This window comes from Cololabis saira, chromosome 7 (assembly GCF_033807715.1).
Source record: "Cololabis saira isolate AMF1-May2022 chromosome 7, fColSai1.1, whole genome shotgun sequence".
NCBI classification, from domain to species: Eukaryota; Metazoa; Chordata; class Actinopteri; order Beloniformes; family Belonidae; genus Cololabis; species Cololabis saira.
The window spans coordinates 44,199,828-44,216,981 of record NC_084593.1 but is presented as its reverse complement, the minus strand read 5'-3'; the positions used below and the strand labels follow the sequence as shown (position 1 = coordinate 44,216,981).

The 17,154-nt window shown below is 43.5% G+C and overlaps 2 protein-coding genes across 5 annotated transcripts; one reads left to right on the top strand and one right to left on the bottom strand.

The window, feature by feature from the left end:
* Nucleotides 1-1,725: 1,725 nt before the first annotated feature.
* On the top strand, nucleotides 1,726-10,977 carry zgc:113425 (uncharacterized protein LOC541425 homolog). Of its 4 annotated transcripts, none has more exons than XM_061725937.1 (6): nucleotides 1,726-2,018; nucleotides 4,034-4,093; nucleotides 4,324-4,455; nucleotides 7,589-7,735; nucleotides 8,564-8,621; nucleotides 10,640-10,977. In XM_061725937.1, the coding sequence occupies exons 1-6, from the start codon at nucleotides 1,854-1,856 to the stop codon at nucleotides 10,747-10,749; spliced, it is 672 nt and encodes a 223-aa protein (XP_061581921.1). In that variant the 5' UTR covers nucleotides 1,726-1,853; the 3' UTR covers nucleotides 10,750-10,977. The 4 variants fall into 4 exon arrangements, with proteins under 4 accessions (XP_061581921.1, XP_061581920.1, XP_061581918.1 ...); XM_061725936.1 differs by having other exon boundaries at nucleotides 1,726-2,120; nucleotides 10,643-10,977; XM_061725934.1 differs by having other exon boundaries at nucleotides 1,726-2,120.
* rab33ba (RAB33B, member RAS oncogene family a) lies at nucleotides 10,532-16,931 on the bottom strand. Its single transcript, XM_061725939.1, has 2 exons — nucleotides 16,361-16,931; nucleotides 10,532-13,326 (listed from the first exon to the last, which is right to left on the bottom strand). The coding sequence occupies exons 1-2, from the start codon at nucleotides 16,580-16,582 to the stop codon at nucleotides 12,835-12,837; spliced, it is 714 nt and encodes a 237-aa protein (XP_061581923.1). The 5' UTR covers nucleotides 16,583-16,931; the 3' UTR covers nucleotides 10,532-12,834.
* Nucleotides 16,932-17,154: the final 223 nt, after the last annotated feature.

Below are 17,154 nucleotides of genomic sequence, written 5' to 3'. Positions count from 1 at the left end.
TATTTTTTTCCTCTGCAGCTACAAATAAGAGTTAATATTTTTTCCTCAACAAACTAGTTTTATCTGAAGATTGGGGTTAATTGCACCGCAGAGAGCTGGCCAGCAACTGCGTTTAGCTGGAGAAGTGGGGAATAAAACCTGTGTTTTGATCCGACCCGGTCTGTGTGCGTGTTAGTTTGTTTATTGTGGAAGGTTATGTTTGGTCGTTACAGCCGCGATCCAACCGAGCCGACGACTCTTTCACTCTTTTACTCTGTTATATCAGATACTTGGCCTCCGTGGTTCTGCCTCCGAGCAGGAAAGTGGTGAAAAGTTAAACCATTAGCGATCTTTTCTCCACGTCTGTTGTGTGTGGAGCTGCTGCAGCCACAACGCAGCAACGGGTTACCAGCTTCTGCTGAGCTCTGCGCTCCAAGCCCCGCCCATTTTCGTCTCGACTGCGAATCGGGAAGGAGGGGGAAGTGACGTATGCCGTAAAGCAGTCAAAGCCGTAAAGATTTGTAGTTTTTTAGTGTGGAAGGGTTCCTACCATGCTCCTCAAAGTTACATAGTGCCAGTGAAGGCGATACAGACCCCTCAGACCATGACAGAGGTTCATTATACCTGTTGGAAGTTGATGTACCATCACAATGACTCTGGAAATATTATATTAAGGTGGAAAGGTTACATAGTGCTGCTTTAAGTTGTTACCAAGTTTTAATAAAGTGGTCCAAAGATAAGTAAGAAGTGACTCATAATCCTTATATAACACTACAACGTGCAGCTCTTAACACGCATTCAACACAATCATGGGCAGGAATCCCATTCATAGTGCAATCAGTTCCTTATTGCAGGTTATCAAAAGTGTGTCGGCCCACAAACTTTGTACTCTTTGTAGCTCCAATAAATCAATCCGCAAACAAAATGCACTTTCAAACACCATTTATCAATGTGCATAACTGAAAGCAGTTGTCTAAGTTGGCCTGTTGCTTCCCATTCATTCACCATTCATTCAGACAAATGTGGTTTTAGTTTGTTCTCGTATTTAAAATACATTTTAACAGTATCTGTGTGTTGTGAGAATAACGGATCATAGCACGCATCTTTAGCAGGGCTGGGGATCCATTCAAATGTTAAGAATCGATTCTATTCCAGTTAAGAATCAGATTCAATTAAGATTCAGAATCAATGTTCACGATTTGATTTGATTCCGATATTGATTTGGGTTAGTGTTATTAAAACTGTTTTTTCAACTGTTGCATGAACAGGAGGAAAACAAAAATCATATTTTAGAGGAGGATTTTTTTTCATTATGCACTTCGAGAAAAAAGTCGAAATGTCGAGATTAATGTTGAAGTACAATGTCGGGAAAAAAGTCAACATTTCGACTTTATTCACGAAATTTCGACTTTATTCTTGAAATTGTGTTTCAACATTAATCTCGACATTTAAACTTTTTCTCAACATTTTGACTTTTTTCTCTAAGTGAACAATAAAAAAAAATCTTCCCCTCTCAAATATTTTTTATGGAGAGAATACTTCGATGAGGTGCCCCTTATTTACTTTTCAGGGAGTTGGCAACCCTAGTTGTTAGTGAAGTGGTTTAGTGTACGAGACCTGCGAGCCCACACTGAGGGCCACGGCCGCCACCTCCACCTGCAAGTCCAGACTGAGGGCCCTGCCCCTCCTCTCCACCTGCGGCTGGTCTGCAGGTTAATGGATAAACCTTCCTCTTCCTGCTGCCCGGCAGGGCGGCGTCATCCTCGGACACGGAACTGCGGACGGACGCTGAGCGTCCAGGTCCACTAATGTTTCTGTCACAAACACCTGAGCAGCGCTGAGCGCCGGCCCCGCTGGGATAACGGCCCCCGGTCATGGACCGATACCGGTACTTTATCTTCAACCAGAGGAGCGTGCTGGTCCTGGGCGTCCTCCAGGTCGCCTGCGCGGGGCTCTGCGCCGTCTGCGGGGTCATGGACGCGGCGTTCCGCAGGAACACCCCGCTGAGCGGCAGCCGCACCCCGCTGTGGGGGGCACTGGTGAGGTTCACTCAGCACCTGTACAGGGCCGGCAGGGCCGGTAACAGCGGCTCAGGGGAGCACACAGTACAACTCTCTGGAGAAGAAAACTGGGTGTCTGAGGTAGGAAGTACGACAGAGTATTAGGGCCAAACTAAGACAACATTTTTTTTTGGAAATTACGAGAATAAAGTCATAATATTATGAGAATAAAGTCGTAAAATTACGAAAATAAAGTCATAATTTTGCGAGAATAAAGTTGTAATAGAATAAAGTCATAATATTATGAGAATAAAGTTGTAAAATTACGAAAATAAAGTCATAATGCTGCGAGAATAAAGTCATAATAGAATAAAGTCGTAATATTATGAGAATAAAGTCGTAATATTACAAGAATAAAGTCGTAATTTCTGAGAATAAAGTCATAATATTACGAGAATAAAGTCGCAAAATTACGAAAATAAAGTCATAATGTTGCGAGAATAAAGTTGTAATAGAATAAAGTCGTAATATTATGAGAATAAAGTCGTAATGTATGAGAATAAAATCGTAATATTATGAGAATAAAGTCGTAATATTATGAGAATAAAATTGTAATATTATGAGAATAAAGTCGTAATATTGCAAGAATAAAGTCGTAATTTCTGAGAATAAAGTCATAATATTACGAGAATAAAGTCGCAAAATTACGAAAATAAAGTCATAATGTTGCGAGAATAAAGTTGTAATAGAATAAAGTCGTAATATTATGAGAATAAAGTCGTAATGTATGAGAATAAAGTCGTAATACTACGAGAATAAAGTCGTAATGTATGAGAATAAAATCGTAATATTATGAGAATAAAGTCGTAATATTATGAGAATAAAATTGTAATATTATGAGAATATAATTTATGAGAACTCTAACAGGAAGAGCATCTTCTCCCTGTGTTAAAATGAGGAATATTGAGCATCTTATGAAGTTATATTTATATATTTATAATATATTTTATATTACGACTTTATTCTCGTAATATTACGACTTTATTCTAAAAATATTACGACTTTATTCTCATAATCTTATGACTTTATTCTCGTAATTTTACGACTTTATTGTCATATTATTATGACTTCTTTCTCGTAATTTCCATTTTTTTTGTCTTAGTTTGGCCTTAATACTCCGTCATATGGGAGAGTATTAGGGCCAGGCAGGAGAAAAAATATTTTATTGTGCACTTCGAAAAAAAGTCAAAATGTCGAGATTAATGTTGAAATACAATTTCTAGTATAAAGGCGAAATTTCGTGAATAAAGTCGAAATTTCGCCTTCTTTCTCAACATTTCAACTTTATTCACGAAATTTTGACTTCATTCTTGAAATTGTATTTCAACATTCATTTCGACATTTCGACTTTATTCACAAAATTTTATTTCAACATTAATCTCTACATTTCAACTTTTTTCTCGACATTTCAACATTAATCTTGACATTTTGACTTTTTTCTCGACATTTGGACTTTTTTCTCAAAGTGCACAATAAAAATAAATCTTCCCCTCTCAAATATTTTTTCTCCTGCCTGGCCTCTGATACTCCTGATACGTACTGACGTGTAAATCGAGCTAGCAAAATAAACCCAGGGAGCTAAAATAAAGTATTTCTCAATTTTGTTTTGCAATATATTCAAATTTTCAGACCTTCACCTGTATATTATGATATCAATAAATAAGAGTATAATATGTGTCTGTATTGGTTCAATACAGAACGCAACTTTTAATTCACAATTACGTAACAATTCCGTATTTCAAGGGACGGGTGGCAACCCTAGTCTGGTGCATCTGTGCTCCATCCATCCATCCATCCATCCATCCATCCATCCATCCATCCATCCATCCATCCATCCATGCATCCATCCATCCATCCATCCATCCATCCATCCATCCATCCATCCATCCATCCATCCATCCATCCATCCATCCATCCATCAGTCGTGTGTGTGGTGTGAACTGTCAGGGATGATGGGTGTGGATGTTCCTTCATTCATATCTTCTAACTTTCAGATCATGGCATCTCCTGGTGTTTTGGCGCTGTTTGCCTCCCAGAAGAAAAACGCACTGCTGGTAAGTCTGAGGAGTTCTGAATGTTAGCCTGCTTTAACAGCTTTTCTCTTAAACGTGCCTACCTTTTCCCACCCGCCTGCCTGAATTCCTCCCAATGACATGTCAACCTTCTTTCAAGAACAGCCAGGTTTCCTGTGGTAATAATTATGTAAAACATGTGCACCAACAAACACAACTGTAGACATGTCACTCTCTTAGAGTTGTGACGCGGGGGAACTGTGTGTCCTCAGGTGTGGGCGATGCTGGCGGCCGCTGGACTGTCCTGTGCAGCTGCAGTCGTCATAGGGGGCTACTCGTCCCTCACCCTCACCTACGGGGAGGAGGATGAAGACGTGTTTCACCACCACGACAGTCCTCACGTGGTACTGGCCAACACACACACCACACACTCCCAACGACCCAACACACACCTCTACACACACTCCCAACGACCCAACACACACACCACACACTCCCAACGACCCAACACACACCTCCACACACACTCCCAACGACCCAACACACACACCCACACACACTCCCAACCACCCAACACACACCTCCACACACACTCCCAACGACCCAACACACACATCCACACACACTCCCAACGACCCAACACACACACACACACACTCCCAACGACCCAACACACACCTCCACACACACTCCCAACCACCCAACACACACACCACACACACTCCCAACGACCCAACACACACATCCACACACACTCCCAACGACCCAACACACACACCACACACACTCCCAACGACCCAACACACACATCCACACACACTCCCAATGACCCAACACACACCTCCACACACACTCCCAATGACCCAACACACACCTCCACACACACTCCCAATGACCCAACACACACACCACACACACTCCCAATGACCCAACACACACACCACACACACTCCCAATGACCCAACACACACACCACACACACTCCCAACGACCCAACACACACATCCACACACACTCCCAATGACCCAACACACACACCACACACACTCCCAACGACCCAACACACACACCACACACTCCCAACGACCCAACACACACATCCACACACCTCCAACCACCCAACACACACACCACACACACTCCCAACGACCCAACACACACACACATCCACACACACTCCCAACGACCCAACACACACCTCCACACACACTCCCCCAACGACCCAACACACACACCACACACACTCCCAACGACCCAACACACACACCACACACACTCCCAACGACCCAACACACACACCACACACACTCCCAATGACCCAACACACACACCACACACACTCCCAACGACCCAACACACACCTCCACACACACTCCCAACGACCCAACACACACCTCCACACACACTCCCAACGACCCAACACACACCTCCACACACACTCCCAACGACCCAACACACACCTCCACACACACTCCCAACGACCCAACACACACCTCCACACACACTCCCAACCACCCAACACACACATCCACACACCTCCAACCACCCAACACACACACCACACACACTCCCAACGACCCAACACACACACCACACACACTCCCAACGACCCAACACACACATCCACACACACTCCCAACGACCCAACACACACATCCACACACACTCCCAACGACCCAACACACACACCTCCACACACACTCCCAACGACCCAACACACACCTCCACACACACTCCCAATGACCCAACACACACACCACACACACTCCCAATGACCCAACACACACACCACACACACTCCCAACGACCCAACACACACATCCACACACACTCCCAACGACCCAACACACACACCACACACACTCCCAACGACCCAACACACACATCCACACACACTCCCAACGACCCAACACACACATCCACACACACTCCCAATGACCCAACACACACATCCACACACACTCCCAACGACCCAACACACACATCCACACACACTCCCAATGACCCAACACACACATCCACACACACTCCCAACGACCCAACACACACATCCACACACACTCCCAATGACCCAACACACACACCACACACACTCCCAATGACCCAACACACACACCACACACACTCCCAACCACCCAACACACACACCACACACACTCCCAACGACCCAACACACACACCACACACACTCCCAATGACCCAACACACACACCACACACACTCCCAACGACCCAACACACACATCCACACACACTCCCAACCACCCACCACACACACCACACACACTCCCAACGACCCAACACACACACCACACACACTCCCAATGACCCAACACACACATCCACACACACTCCCAACGACCCAACACACACCTCCACACACACTCCCAATGACCCAACACACACACCACACACACTCCCAACGACCCAACACACACCTCCACACACACTCCCAACAACCCAACACACACATCCACACACACTCCCAATGACCCAACACACACATCCACACACACTCCCAACGACCCAACACACACCTCCACACACACTCCCAACAACCCAACACACACATCCACACACACTCCCAACAACCCAACACACACATCCACACACACTCCCAATGACCCAACACACACATCCACACACACTCCCAATGACCCAACACACACACACACACACACTCCCAACGACCCAACACACACATCCACACACACACACACACACACACACACACTCCCAATAATCCAACACAACCGTGACAGGACCGGTAGCCGAGGAGACAGAGGTCACATGGTCTTATTAGATCAGGTGGTTTTCACGGGAACATCTGGAGGATGGATGTATGCATGTATGTATATGTGCGTATATATATATGTATATATATTAGGGCTGTCAAAGTTAACGCGTAACATAACGTCCTCTTAACGCCGACAATTTTTTTAACGCACGATTAACGCACAGGATAAAAGAAAAAAAAAGGCCCATTATATAATTTCTGGCGCTCGAAAGGCGCTCGAAAGTTCACCATACTTTTCCTCAGTACCTGAGGAAAAGTATGGTGAACTGAAAGATGGAGAATGAAAAGGGACTTTTGAACGGCTAATTCACTTTCAAAAAGATGCCCAGATGGTTCGCTGGACAGGACTAGTTATTTGCATGTCGATTTGAAATTAATTACCATCGAAGTACGTTGAGTCTCAAATACCAGAGAGCGCGCCCCTTCTTTTCTCCCTTCCTTCTTCCCTTCTTTTCTCCCTTCCTTCTTCCCTTCTTTCCTCCTGCTCTCTCCTTCCTTCCTTCCTTCCTTCCTTCCTTCCTTCCTTCCTTCCTTCCTTCCTTCCTTCCTTCCTTCCTTCCTTCCTTCCTTCCTTCCTTCCTTCCTTCCTTCCTTCCTTCCTTCCTTCCTTCCTTCCTTCCTTCCTTCCTTCCTTCCTTCCCTCCCTCCCTTGACCTGTAGACAGCACCAGGGTTAAACTCTGATCTCCAGTCAAACCCAGCAGCAGCAGTGGTGTTGTAAACTGTGGTTGTTTGTGTGCAGACCTTCGTGCTCCACCGGATGGTGAAGGGAGCCAACGCCACCATCCTCCTGAGCTGCTCCGTCAGCCTGCTGCTCTCCGGCCTCATCGCCTACGCCGGCTGCCGCAGCCTCCCCCGCTGCCGTTGCTATGACAGCAGGACTGGCCTGGTAAGAGCTGCAGTTAGGAGAAGTAAAGATGTGTTCCCCTGCGTCGGTTCATCAAGCTGTAACACCAGCCTCACATCTAAAGTCATTATGCTGTTCCCTGACTTTTCTCTCTAGTTGGAGTATCAGCTGACGATCTTTATTTCATTTACTTTACCAAGTTTCAACAAGACTACAGTATGTAAAGCCAGACTTATGGTGCACCCAAGCACCCAAGTTCCTCCAGATTGTTGCATTTTAGGAACTCTGGAGGAACCAATGTGTAAATTCAAGTGTAGTCTTTCTCAAAAGAACATGCTTTTAAACACTTAAATGTGTTTTTGCTCGTGGGTTTATGTTCTGGTCCCTGGAAAGCGCCTAGAAACAACTTCTGTTGTAATAGACACTATAGAAATAACATTTTCCTAAATGGGGGGGGGGTGTCACATCTTCCAGCAGATATCTGGATGGGTTGTTGGTGTAACGTTGAGTTGTAGATAGGACCCAAATGCAGGAGTTCCAAGGATGGTGAGTTATTAACTTAAATCAGAGAAAAGCACTGCTTAGCGGGATTGACAAAAAGAAACGTACGAGCCAAAAACTAAAAAGCCTCACAGGAACACGGAGGGAGGAACCAGTACGGAGCAGCAGGAAAGACCAGACCAGATATACAGAATAGAAGGGTTAACGAGACACAGGTGCAGACAATCAGGACAGGTGGAAACAGGAAGGTCAAACCAGAACTTAAACACAAAGACATGGGTTTCAAAATAAAACAGGAAGTGAATAACCAGACTGTGAGGGTTGGTTGTGTTGGAGCTGCTAGTGAGGCGTGTGTGTTGTGTGTTCCAGGAGACCCTGGTTCCTCAGAGCGACCCCGGAGACACCGAGATGGTGGTCGCCTGGCAAGGTAAGACGATGGTAGATGTTGCTCTGCACCAGAGACATTTCTCCTCCTCCTCCCATGGAGCTGCTGTGATACGTCAATGACGCCGCCATATTGGATGTTCAAGACTGCGCTGTAAACTACAAGTAAATTGACTTATTTTCATAAAGCGCCTTTCTACAAAGAAATGTACGTTTTACGTCTCATTTATTCATTCACACACGCACTAATATACTTGGAAACAGTTAGGCACCAAATATAATATATTTAATTTTCTCAGATGGAAAAAATAAGAACTTTATTGATCCCACATAGGAGTAATTCATGTTATATCAGCTATAGAGAACAAGGTAGTGCGGAAAAACAATATATATCCCCCCTCACAAAAATAAGAAAAATACAGAAACATATTTTCTCATCAACAAAACAAATTTAAAAATTTTCAAATAACAAAATAACATATTTGAACCATTTTTCAGACAATAAAATTACATTTGAACCATTTTTCAGACAATATAATAACTGAAAAAATCTGAAAAATGGTTCAAATATGTTATTTTGTTACTTGAAAATTTTTAAATATGTTTATGAATATATTTATAAATATGCTTTGTTGATGAGAAAATATGTTTCTATATTTTTCTTATTTTTGTGAGGGGGATATATATTGTGGATAAACAGTGGGCAAAACCACTCGATGGGGCGTCTCCGTATATATGTCTATGGTTCTGCTGACACCAAACCTGAGCACCTGCGTAGTCTCGGTACGGTGGAGCCCGCGGGGGGTTCAGGTGTTGAACCTGCCTATGGCCTGTTTAGACCGGTGTCCACACAATATGACGCAGAAATATCTGTGTGGCTCCATAATCCTCAAGTTAAGATGTTAAACCAGGGGTCGGCAACCCGCGGCTCTAGAGCCGCATGCGGCTCTTTAGCGCCGCCCTAGTGGCTCCTGGAGCTTTTTCAGAAATATTTGACCTTTTTTTTCCTTTTTTTCTTTTCTTTTTTCTTCTTTTTTTACCTTCTGTTCTGTTTTTTCTTCATTTTTCCTTTCCTTTATAATCTCGACATTTCAACTTTTTTCTTGAAATTTTGACTTCTCGACATTTCAACTTTTTTCTCAACATTTCGACTTTTTTCTCGACATTTCGACTTTTTTCTCGAAGTGCATAATGAAAAAAAAAATCTTCCCCCAGTTCTAACTAACATAGCTACATGCAGCATGTGTTGTCTTCATTCTAAGGCTGATACAAGACTTTTCATTTTTTGCGCCTCCAGACATATTAGTTTTTTGTGTTTTTGGTCCAATATGGCTCTAAAACATTTTGCTGTGTTAAACCCTCAGTGCACGTGGAGTCGGCGGGCTCAGATTTGGTTGCTGCCATTAACTCCTTCAGATATTACCGTATCGGCCCCAATATAACACCACCCCCTCTTTTTTAAGACTCCAGTTTGAAAAAAAAACACCAAATTCGATTTTTATACAGAAAATAATGACAGTACATCTGAAACAAAGGATTATAACAATATATTTGAGAGAAAAAGCATGTTATTTTGCCTCATTCAAATCATCATCTTGAAGTTTGCATCATAACTTTTCCTCAGCTGCCGGTTCACCTGCCGATCTTATCTCTTCTCTTATTTTCTTCTCTTTTCTTTCTTACCCCTATTTTTCTTATTCGTGACAGTTGTACGGAAGTTTTTTTTATTGTGCACTTCGAGAAAAAAGTCAAAATGTCGAGAAAAAAGTCGAAATGTTAATCAAATTAATGTTGAAATACAATTTCGAGAATAAAGTGGAAATGTTGAGAAAAAAGTCGATTATTCTCGAAATTTCGACTTTATTCACAAAATTTCGACTTTTTTCTCAAAAATTGTACTTCAACATTTCGACTTTTTTCTCGAAATGCACAATAAAAAAAATCTTCCCCTCTCAAATATTTTTCTCCTGCCTGGCCCCGATACTCTTCCCTAGTTAAAGTATGACGGTGTGGAAGAGACGTGTGGGATCAGTGTGGTGATGTAGTTCTCTTTTCTTCCAGCAGGAGGCGACGGCAGCCTCTTCAACTCCCCGGCTCAGCCCGGCAGAGACACGGCCGAGGAAGAGGAGGCTCCGAGCTCCGGGCTGCCCCCCTACAGCAGGCTGGCCTGACGGGACACACATGTGGACAGACATACCGGCCCGACTCCGCAGGATTGAAATGAAGCATCGTTGACACTCGGATCTTTACAACATGACGTTATTTTTATTTACCCAACAGTGAATCTCCAACCGTGTCAGATTTGAATCTTTTTGTACATGTCACATTTAAAACTCAAATGTCCAATCATCCATGCTGTTGTCATGGCGACTGAGGATGAATAAATGAACTTCTCTGTGTTTTCTGGTCAGTTTATTGCACGGTTATACTTCCCCACTGAACGCACGTCTTTCACACAGAATTTGTTGAACTGGAAATAAAACAAAGGTCACTTATGGAGCCGTCACTGCCTGCTCTCCGTTAGAGTCCTGAGAGAGGCGTACTGGGAGAACCGGGTCGTCCTGGGAGAACCGGGTCAGAGCCACAGGACCAGCTGTGGACACAGAAGTGCATGATGGGACACGAGGACACGAGGACACGGCTGCAGCAGTGAAAGCTACCAGTGTACAGCGCAGAGACACTTAGTGCTTTTCCATCAGTACCTACTCAGCCCGACTCGACTCCACTCGGTTTGGTTCTTTCCCACTAGTCCAGCGGTCGGCAACCCAAAATGTTGAAAGAGCCATATTGGACCAAAAACACAAAAAACTAATATGTCTGGAGCCGCAAAAAATGAAAAGTCTTGTATCAGCCTTAGAATGAAGGCAAATGGTGAAAGGAGAAATGTTGAGAAAAAAGTCGAAATGTTGAGGAAATAGTTCGAATTTTGTGGAAAAAAGTCGAAATGTCGAGATTAAAAAGGAAAGGAAAGAGGAAGAAAAAAAGAGAAAAAAAAAGCTCCAGGAGCCACTAGGGCGGCGCTAAAGAGCCGCATGCGGCTCTAGAGCTGCGGGTTGCCGACCCCTGCGCTAGTCTAACGTGCCGAGTAGATACTTTTCTGTAACTATTCTGCCGAGGTTCTAAGCGGCTGAGTCAGCTGTATCTGACATCATCACACTACAGGCCACCGATTGGTCGGGGGGTTGGAGTCAAACGTCTGAGTCAGGAGGAGGAAATCAGAGAAAGAGACTCTGACAGATTCTTGTTCATTTTATCCAACAGCAATTGCAGCAAAAGTCTGTTTCTGGTCCAACTCTGAGGTGCAGATGTTCATAAACCTGGTGCTGAGGAGAGAATTAAAAAGGGATCTAGACGGAGATAAGGAACGACCAGATCTACCAGGAGCTCTGTCTCTTCATAGCTGCTCACGGCTCCAGCTGACTTTTCAGCAGCACAGAGACAAACTAACAAAAATTAAAAAGTGTTGCTGCTTGAAGCTTCTCTCACTCTCATTTTTTAACTTGATATCAAACACAAGCCACAGACCCAGCAGCACATCTATCATCTCCTCCAGGTTCTACATCTTTAGTGTTGTTGTCTTCTTCTTTTAGATACACAATCAAATACGTCACAGCAGCTTCTCCAACCTCCTACTTCTGCTCCAGGTGCTGAATTGTTATGGAAAAGAAACCAGGCCCAGTTGAGATGAGTAGAGCTGAGTAGGTGCTAATGGAAAAGAGCCATTACTGAATGTTGCATGGCGAGTTTACACAACAGAAACAAGCCGTTCCTCTGGAGGAGGTCCAGTACGTAGCTCAGCTCCTCACCGGTCCAGAACCTGATCAACAGTTGTGTTTTACGGGTTAACCTTTATCCACTGAGCTGCATTCCTTCATCTCACTCCAACTATAATACTGCACAAGTGCATTGTGGGCCAGTGTTCAATGTTTACGCTGGTTGCAGAAGCACAACCAGATGACCACTGTCACGCGTCCTCACTCTGCCGATGGAGATGAGACGAGGTGGGGGTGAGAACGGATGCAGCCGCGGTCCTGGGCGTCGGCTGCCCCCCTGCGCTGCGTGTTCAGGTTCCAGACACGGCACTTTCCTCCAACCGGAAAGCTGCTTTAACCGTCACACCTCCAGTAGTTCCAGGACAGACCAGCATCTGGACCAGCCAACGGACACGTGAACGTCACAAAGACCCAAGACAACAGTGAAGCAAGCGGTGAAGACGTGTCCCCCGGTGTTTGACGGATCCCTGCGTGTCCCTGCCCTCAGCAGCTGCAGCCCCAGCCCCGGGCCCCCCCGTCCCCCCCGGGGCCCAGGGCCACGGGGGCCCCCGGGCCCTCGGCCGGCTGGCTCAGCACCAGGGGCTTCTGGGACTTCAGCTTGTGTGCCACGGTCATGAAGATGGCCTCCACGTGGTCGCTGTCCCGCTGGCCCCGAGGGCCCCCGTCCCCCGGGCTGCCGGGGTTCTTGGCCGACGTCTCAAACAGCGGCATGGAGTGGGAGTCGGCGAACTGCTGCGCCACGTCGGTGGCCACCTGCACCGAGTCCTGCAGGTCGCACTTGTTCCCCACCAGGATCCGCGGCACCTCGGTGCCCAGAGAGTGCTGCTTGCACTCCTCGATCCAGGCCGGCAGGCTCTGGAAGCTGCCGGCGTTGGTCACGTCGTACACGAACACCACGGCGTGCACGTTGCGGTAGTAGTGCTGCACCATGGACTTACGGAAGCGCTCCTGTCCCGCCGTGTCCCACAGCTGGATCTGTGGAGGGAGGGGAGGGGATCAGGCACAACCAAACCAAGAACACGTCAGGGATTGAGTCCGGACCGGGGGACGGGGGGACTGGGGAACCTATATATATATCCGGTCCGATCTCTTTAAGAAAGACAAGGAGTGCCCTGTAATAATCCCTCATGTTCTCACTGACTGCGTTTCCATGCATCAATAACCCTTTTAAAACCGGAACATTGGCAATAACCCGAATTTGCACGGCCATGTAAACACCAATAACCTCTTTTTCCGGCTCTCGACGAAGGCGGACGCTTTTCTGCTCCTCTCCCTTATCAATCTGCCCTGCTACTGCTTTTTGTCCTGTCTCCTCTTCAGAGTCTCTCCTTTTCACTCCTCCAAAACTCTACAATCATGGAATTGATTAACTGGTCTCTCAGAACAATTGACCAAATTTTTGCGACAAGTAGTGAGGGGGTAAGGGAGCCCTCTTGCCCCGATGGGACATTTTTTGCTGGATACACAATGGATTCATACAAATATTGGAAACCGTTGTGTTTGGCGATTCTGTCTGTCGAGGACATTGAAGATGCCTTCATAATTGGATTTATGACAGCAGGATTTCTCCTGATCATCCTCCTGATAGGAGGGGGATTCCTGGTCGCGTAAGTTGTCGACAGCTGTTTTGGCTCTTTCAGAGCTGCCGGACGTGGCTGAGGGCTGCGACTAACACTCAGCAATATTAAAATAATAAAAGGCTTGCAATATTTTAGTTGATTTGTAATGAATCCAGAATGTATGAATTTTTTTTTTTTTTTTTTTTTTTTTTTTTTTTTTTTTTTTTTTCTTAAATTGCATTACAGAAAATAAAGAACTTTATCACAATATTCTAATTTTCTGAGACAGTCCTGTAGCATTTCAGTTGCTAGTATGGTTGTGTGTCTGTACAGTTGTGCAAGTTCAATGCTATTAAAGCACTTTAAACTTTAAATCAAAGAATGTTGTTATTTCATATAAAATAAACCCATTTCTATGCAGTTTATACGTTTCGTGAATGTCCCTTATTTTGGCTCCTGCGCTGCTGAAATCGGGGTGTCTCTTATTTGTATTTGTAAAAGGTGGCGAGCCTTTTTTTTATTACTTTATTTAAAAGAATTATCACAGAATAGTATACAGGAACAGTATACAAATAGAATACAGAACATGTGCCAGGGGTGATGTTCGTTATTCAAGAAGATTATACATATTACACAAGTCTACGGTTTTAACAGCCTTTTCATTTGTTGATTTAGTGATTAGTTTTAAGTAAAGTTCCATTTCTTTCTGGAAAACATAAAAGCAAGGTTTTCTTTGAAAATGTACTCTAATGAATATGAAATTTGGCAAGAAATAAAAACAAATGTATCAAAAAGTAACATTTTCTTCTTTTTTAGGGAAACAATGGAAACCAAAAACAACATTTTCCCAATGTAAATTAAAATCTATAGTGAAAGAGTCAATAATACATTTGCTAATATCTGCCCATAGTTTTTTCGAATGAGAGCAAAACCAGAATAAAGGAACAACTGTTTCTGGATGTAAATTACAGAAGGAACAGTTCGTATTAATGTCCTTTTTTAATTTCTGCATGTAATGGCTAGCAGGATAATATTTATGTATGATTTTGTAAGAGACCTCCTTAACCTTATTTGTGATTAAAAGCTTGTTAGGAAGCATCCAAGTTTTTTTCCAATCAATATGACAGGTGGCCACCAGTGTTGGGGTAGTTACTCAAAAAAAGTAATCCATTACATATTACTAGTTACTTTTTTTAAAGTAATCCCTTACACTACTTAGTTACTGGTTGCTGAAAGTAACTAGTTACATTACTTTTGGATTACTCCGCAATATCACTTGAGCTGCACCATAACTCGATTGCCAATGAACAACATTTACAGGACTGTCTCAGAAAATTAGAATATTGTGATTTTCTGTAATGCAATTACAAAAACAAAAATGTCATACATTCTGGATTCATTACAAATCAACTGAAATATTACAAGCTTTTTATTATTTTAATATTGCTGATCATGGCTTACAGTTTAAGAAAACTCAAATATCCTATCTCAAAAAATTAGAATATTCTGGGAACCTTAATCTTAAACTGTAAGCCATAATCAGCAATATTAAAATAATAAAAGGCTTGCAATATTTCAGTTGATTTGAAATGAATCCAGAATGTATGACATTTTTTTTTTTTTTTTTTTTTAAATTGCATTACTTACTTGCTGTATTCTACTGCCCTTATTTTTAACAGCTTGTGCTTTTTATTATTTTACTTCTTTTCTTATTCTTACCTATTTGTTATTATGTCTTGTCGCTTTTAATGTCAATGTAAAGCACTTTGAATTACCTTGTGTTGAATTGTGCTCTATAAATAAATTTGCCTTGCCTTGCCTTACAGAAAATAAAGAACTTTATCACAATATTCTAATTTTCTGAGACAGTGTTGTATTATTTCCCACTACATTCAAAGTGAGATATTTCAAGCCTTTATTTGATATAATTTTGGTTATTATGGCTCACAGCTTATGAAAATAAAAAACAAAATACAAAATAAAATAAAATAAAATAAAATAAATCAAAATAAATAAATCTCAAAAATAAAAATAAAAAATCTCAAAAAATTAGAATAGTTTATGAAATCAATAAACAATTCAATCATCAAAATTATAACAAATAAAGGCTTAAAATATCTTGCTTTGCATGTAATGAGACTATGTAGTATATTAGTTTCACATTTTAAGTTGAATTATTGAAACAAATTAACTTTTACACCATATTCTACATCTGGCCTGATGTGAACATACATAGCATTTCAGTTGCTAAATGGTTGTCTGTCTGTACAGTCATGCAAGTTCAATGCTATTAAAGAACTTTAAACTTTAAATCAAAGCATTTTGTTTGTTTTTTTCATATAAAATAAACCCATTTCTATGAAAAAGTTGTGTGGATGTCCCTTATTTTGGCTCCTGCGCTGCTGAAACCAGTCGCCCCTTATTTCTATTTGTGACAGGTGTCAGCTCACCTTGATCTGCTCCCCGTCGATCCCCACCAGCCTCTCCCGGAAGTCCACTCCGATCGTGGCCTCGGTCTTGTCGGGGAACCGTCCTGCGCAGAACCGGTAGGTGAGGCAGGTCTTCCCCACGCCCGAGTCCCCGATCACGATGATCTTGAAGATGCGGGTCCTGGGCGGGGGCAGAGCCGGGGTGGGCAGGGAGAACTCCGCCGGGGAGCCGCCGTCCGCCATGGGGACCGGGGGGACCGGGGGGACCGGGGGACCGTAGCCGGGAAACCGGAGCTGTTTTCCGGCTGCGGCTCCTTCAGGTCTCGGTCTTCAGTCTTCAGACTTCACCACAGCTGCGAACAAGGAAGAGCCGATATAGGAGCTTTGGGGGACAGCGGTGTCCTCGGGGACTTCCAAAATGTTGATAATTAATCAACGCACTGATGTTGTGGAGAAATAAACCATTTATCCGGAAAAAAGCGCATCACTGAACCTCCCAGTCTGGAAGACACGTACGGTGTTGACAAGGAAGCGTGGTCTCGCGAGATAAGCGTGCAACATTCACGGACCACCGAAATCGAACGTAAAGTGGAACTCCAAACGAATAACAACTCCTAAAGCTTGTTCCCACTTTGTATTTTAGCAGATATATTACATTAGAAATTGGCAGAGGTGGGTAGATTACCCAAAGTTTGTACTCAAGTAAAAGTACTGTTACTTCTGAATAATATGACTCAAGTAGAAGTAAAAAGTAGTCATCCAAATAATTACTTGAGTAAAAGTAAAAAAGTACTTGGTGAAAAAACTACTCAAGT

What these genes read in the sequence shown, in the direction of transcription:
- rab33ba (XM_061725939.1), bottom strand. Translation starts at nt 16,582, where the DNA reads ATGGCGGACGGCGGCTCCCCGGCGGAGTTCTCCCTGCCCACCCCGGCT. An exon ending in TCGACGGGGAGCAGATCAAG is followed by an intron (nt 13,327 to 16,360) that starts GTGAGCTGACAC and finishes CTCCCTCCACAG; the next exon opens with ATCCAGCTGTGGGACACGGC.
- zgc:113425 (XM_061725934.1), top strand. Translation starts at nt 1,854, where the DNA reads ATGGACCGATACCGGTACTTTATCTTCAACCAGAGGAGCGTGCTGGTC. An exon ending in AAGAAAACTGGGTGTCTGAG is followed by an intron (nt 2,121 to 4,033) that starts GTAGGAAGTACG and finishes TCTAACTTTCAG; the next exon opens with ATCATGGCATCTCCTGGTGT. An exon ending in ACCACGACAGTCCTCACGTG is followed by an intron (nt 4,456 to 7,588) that starts GTACTGGCCAAC and finishes GTTTGTGTGCAG; the next exon opens with ACCTTCGTGCTCCACCGGAT.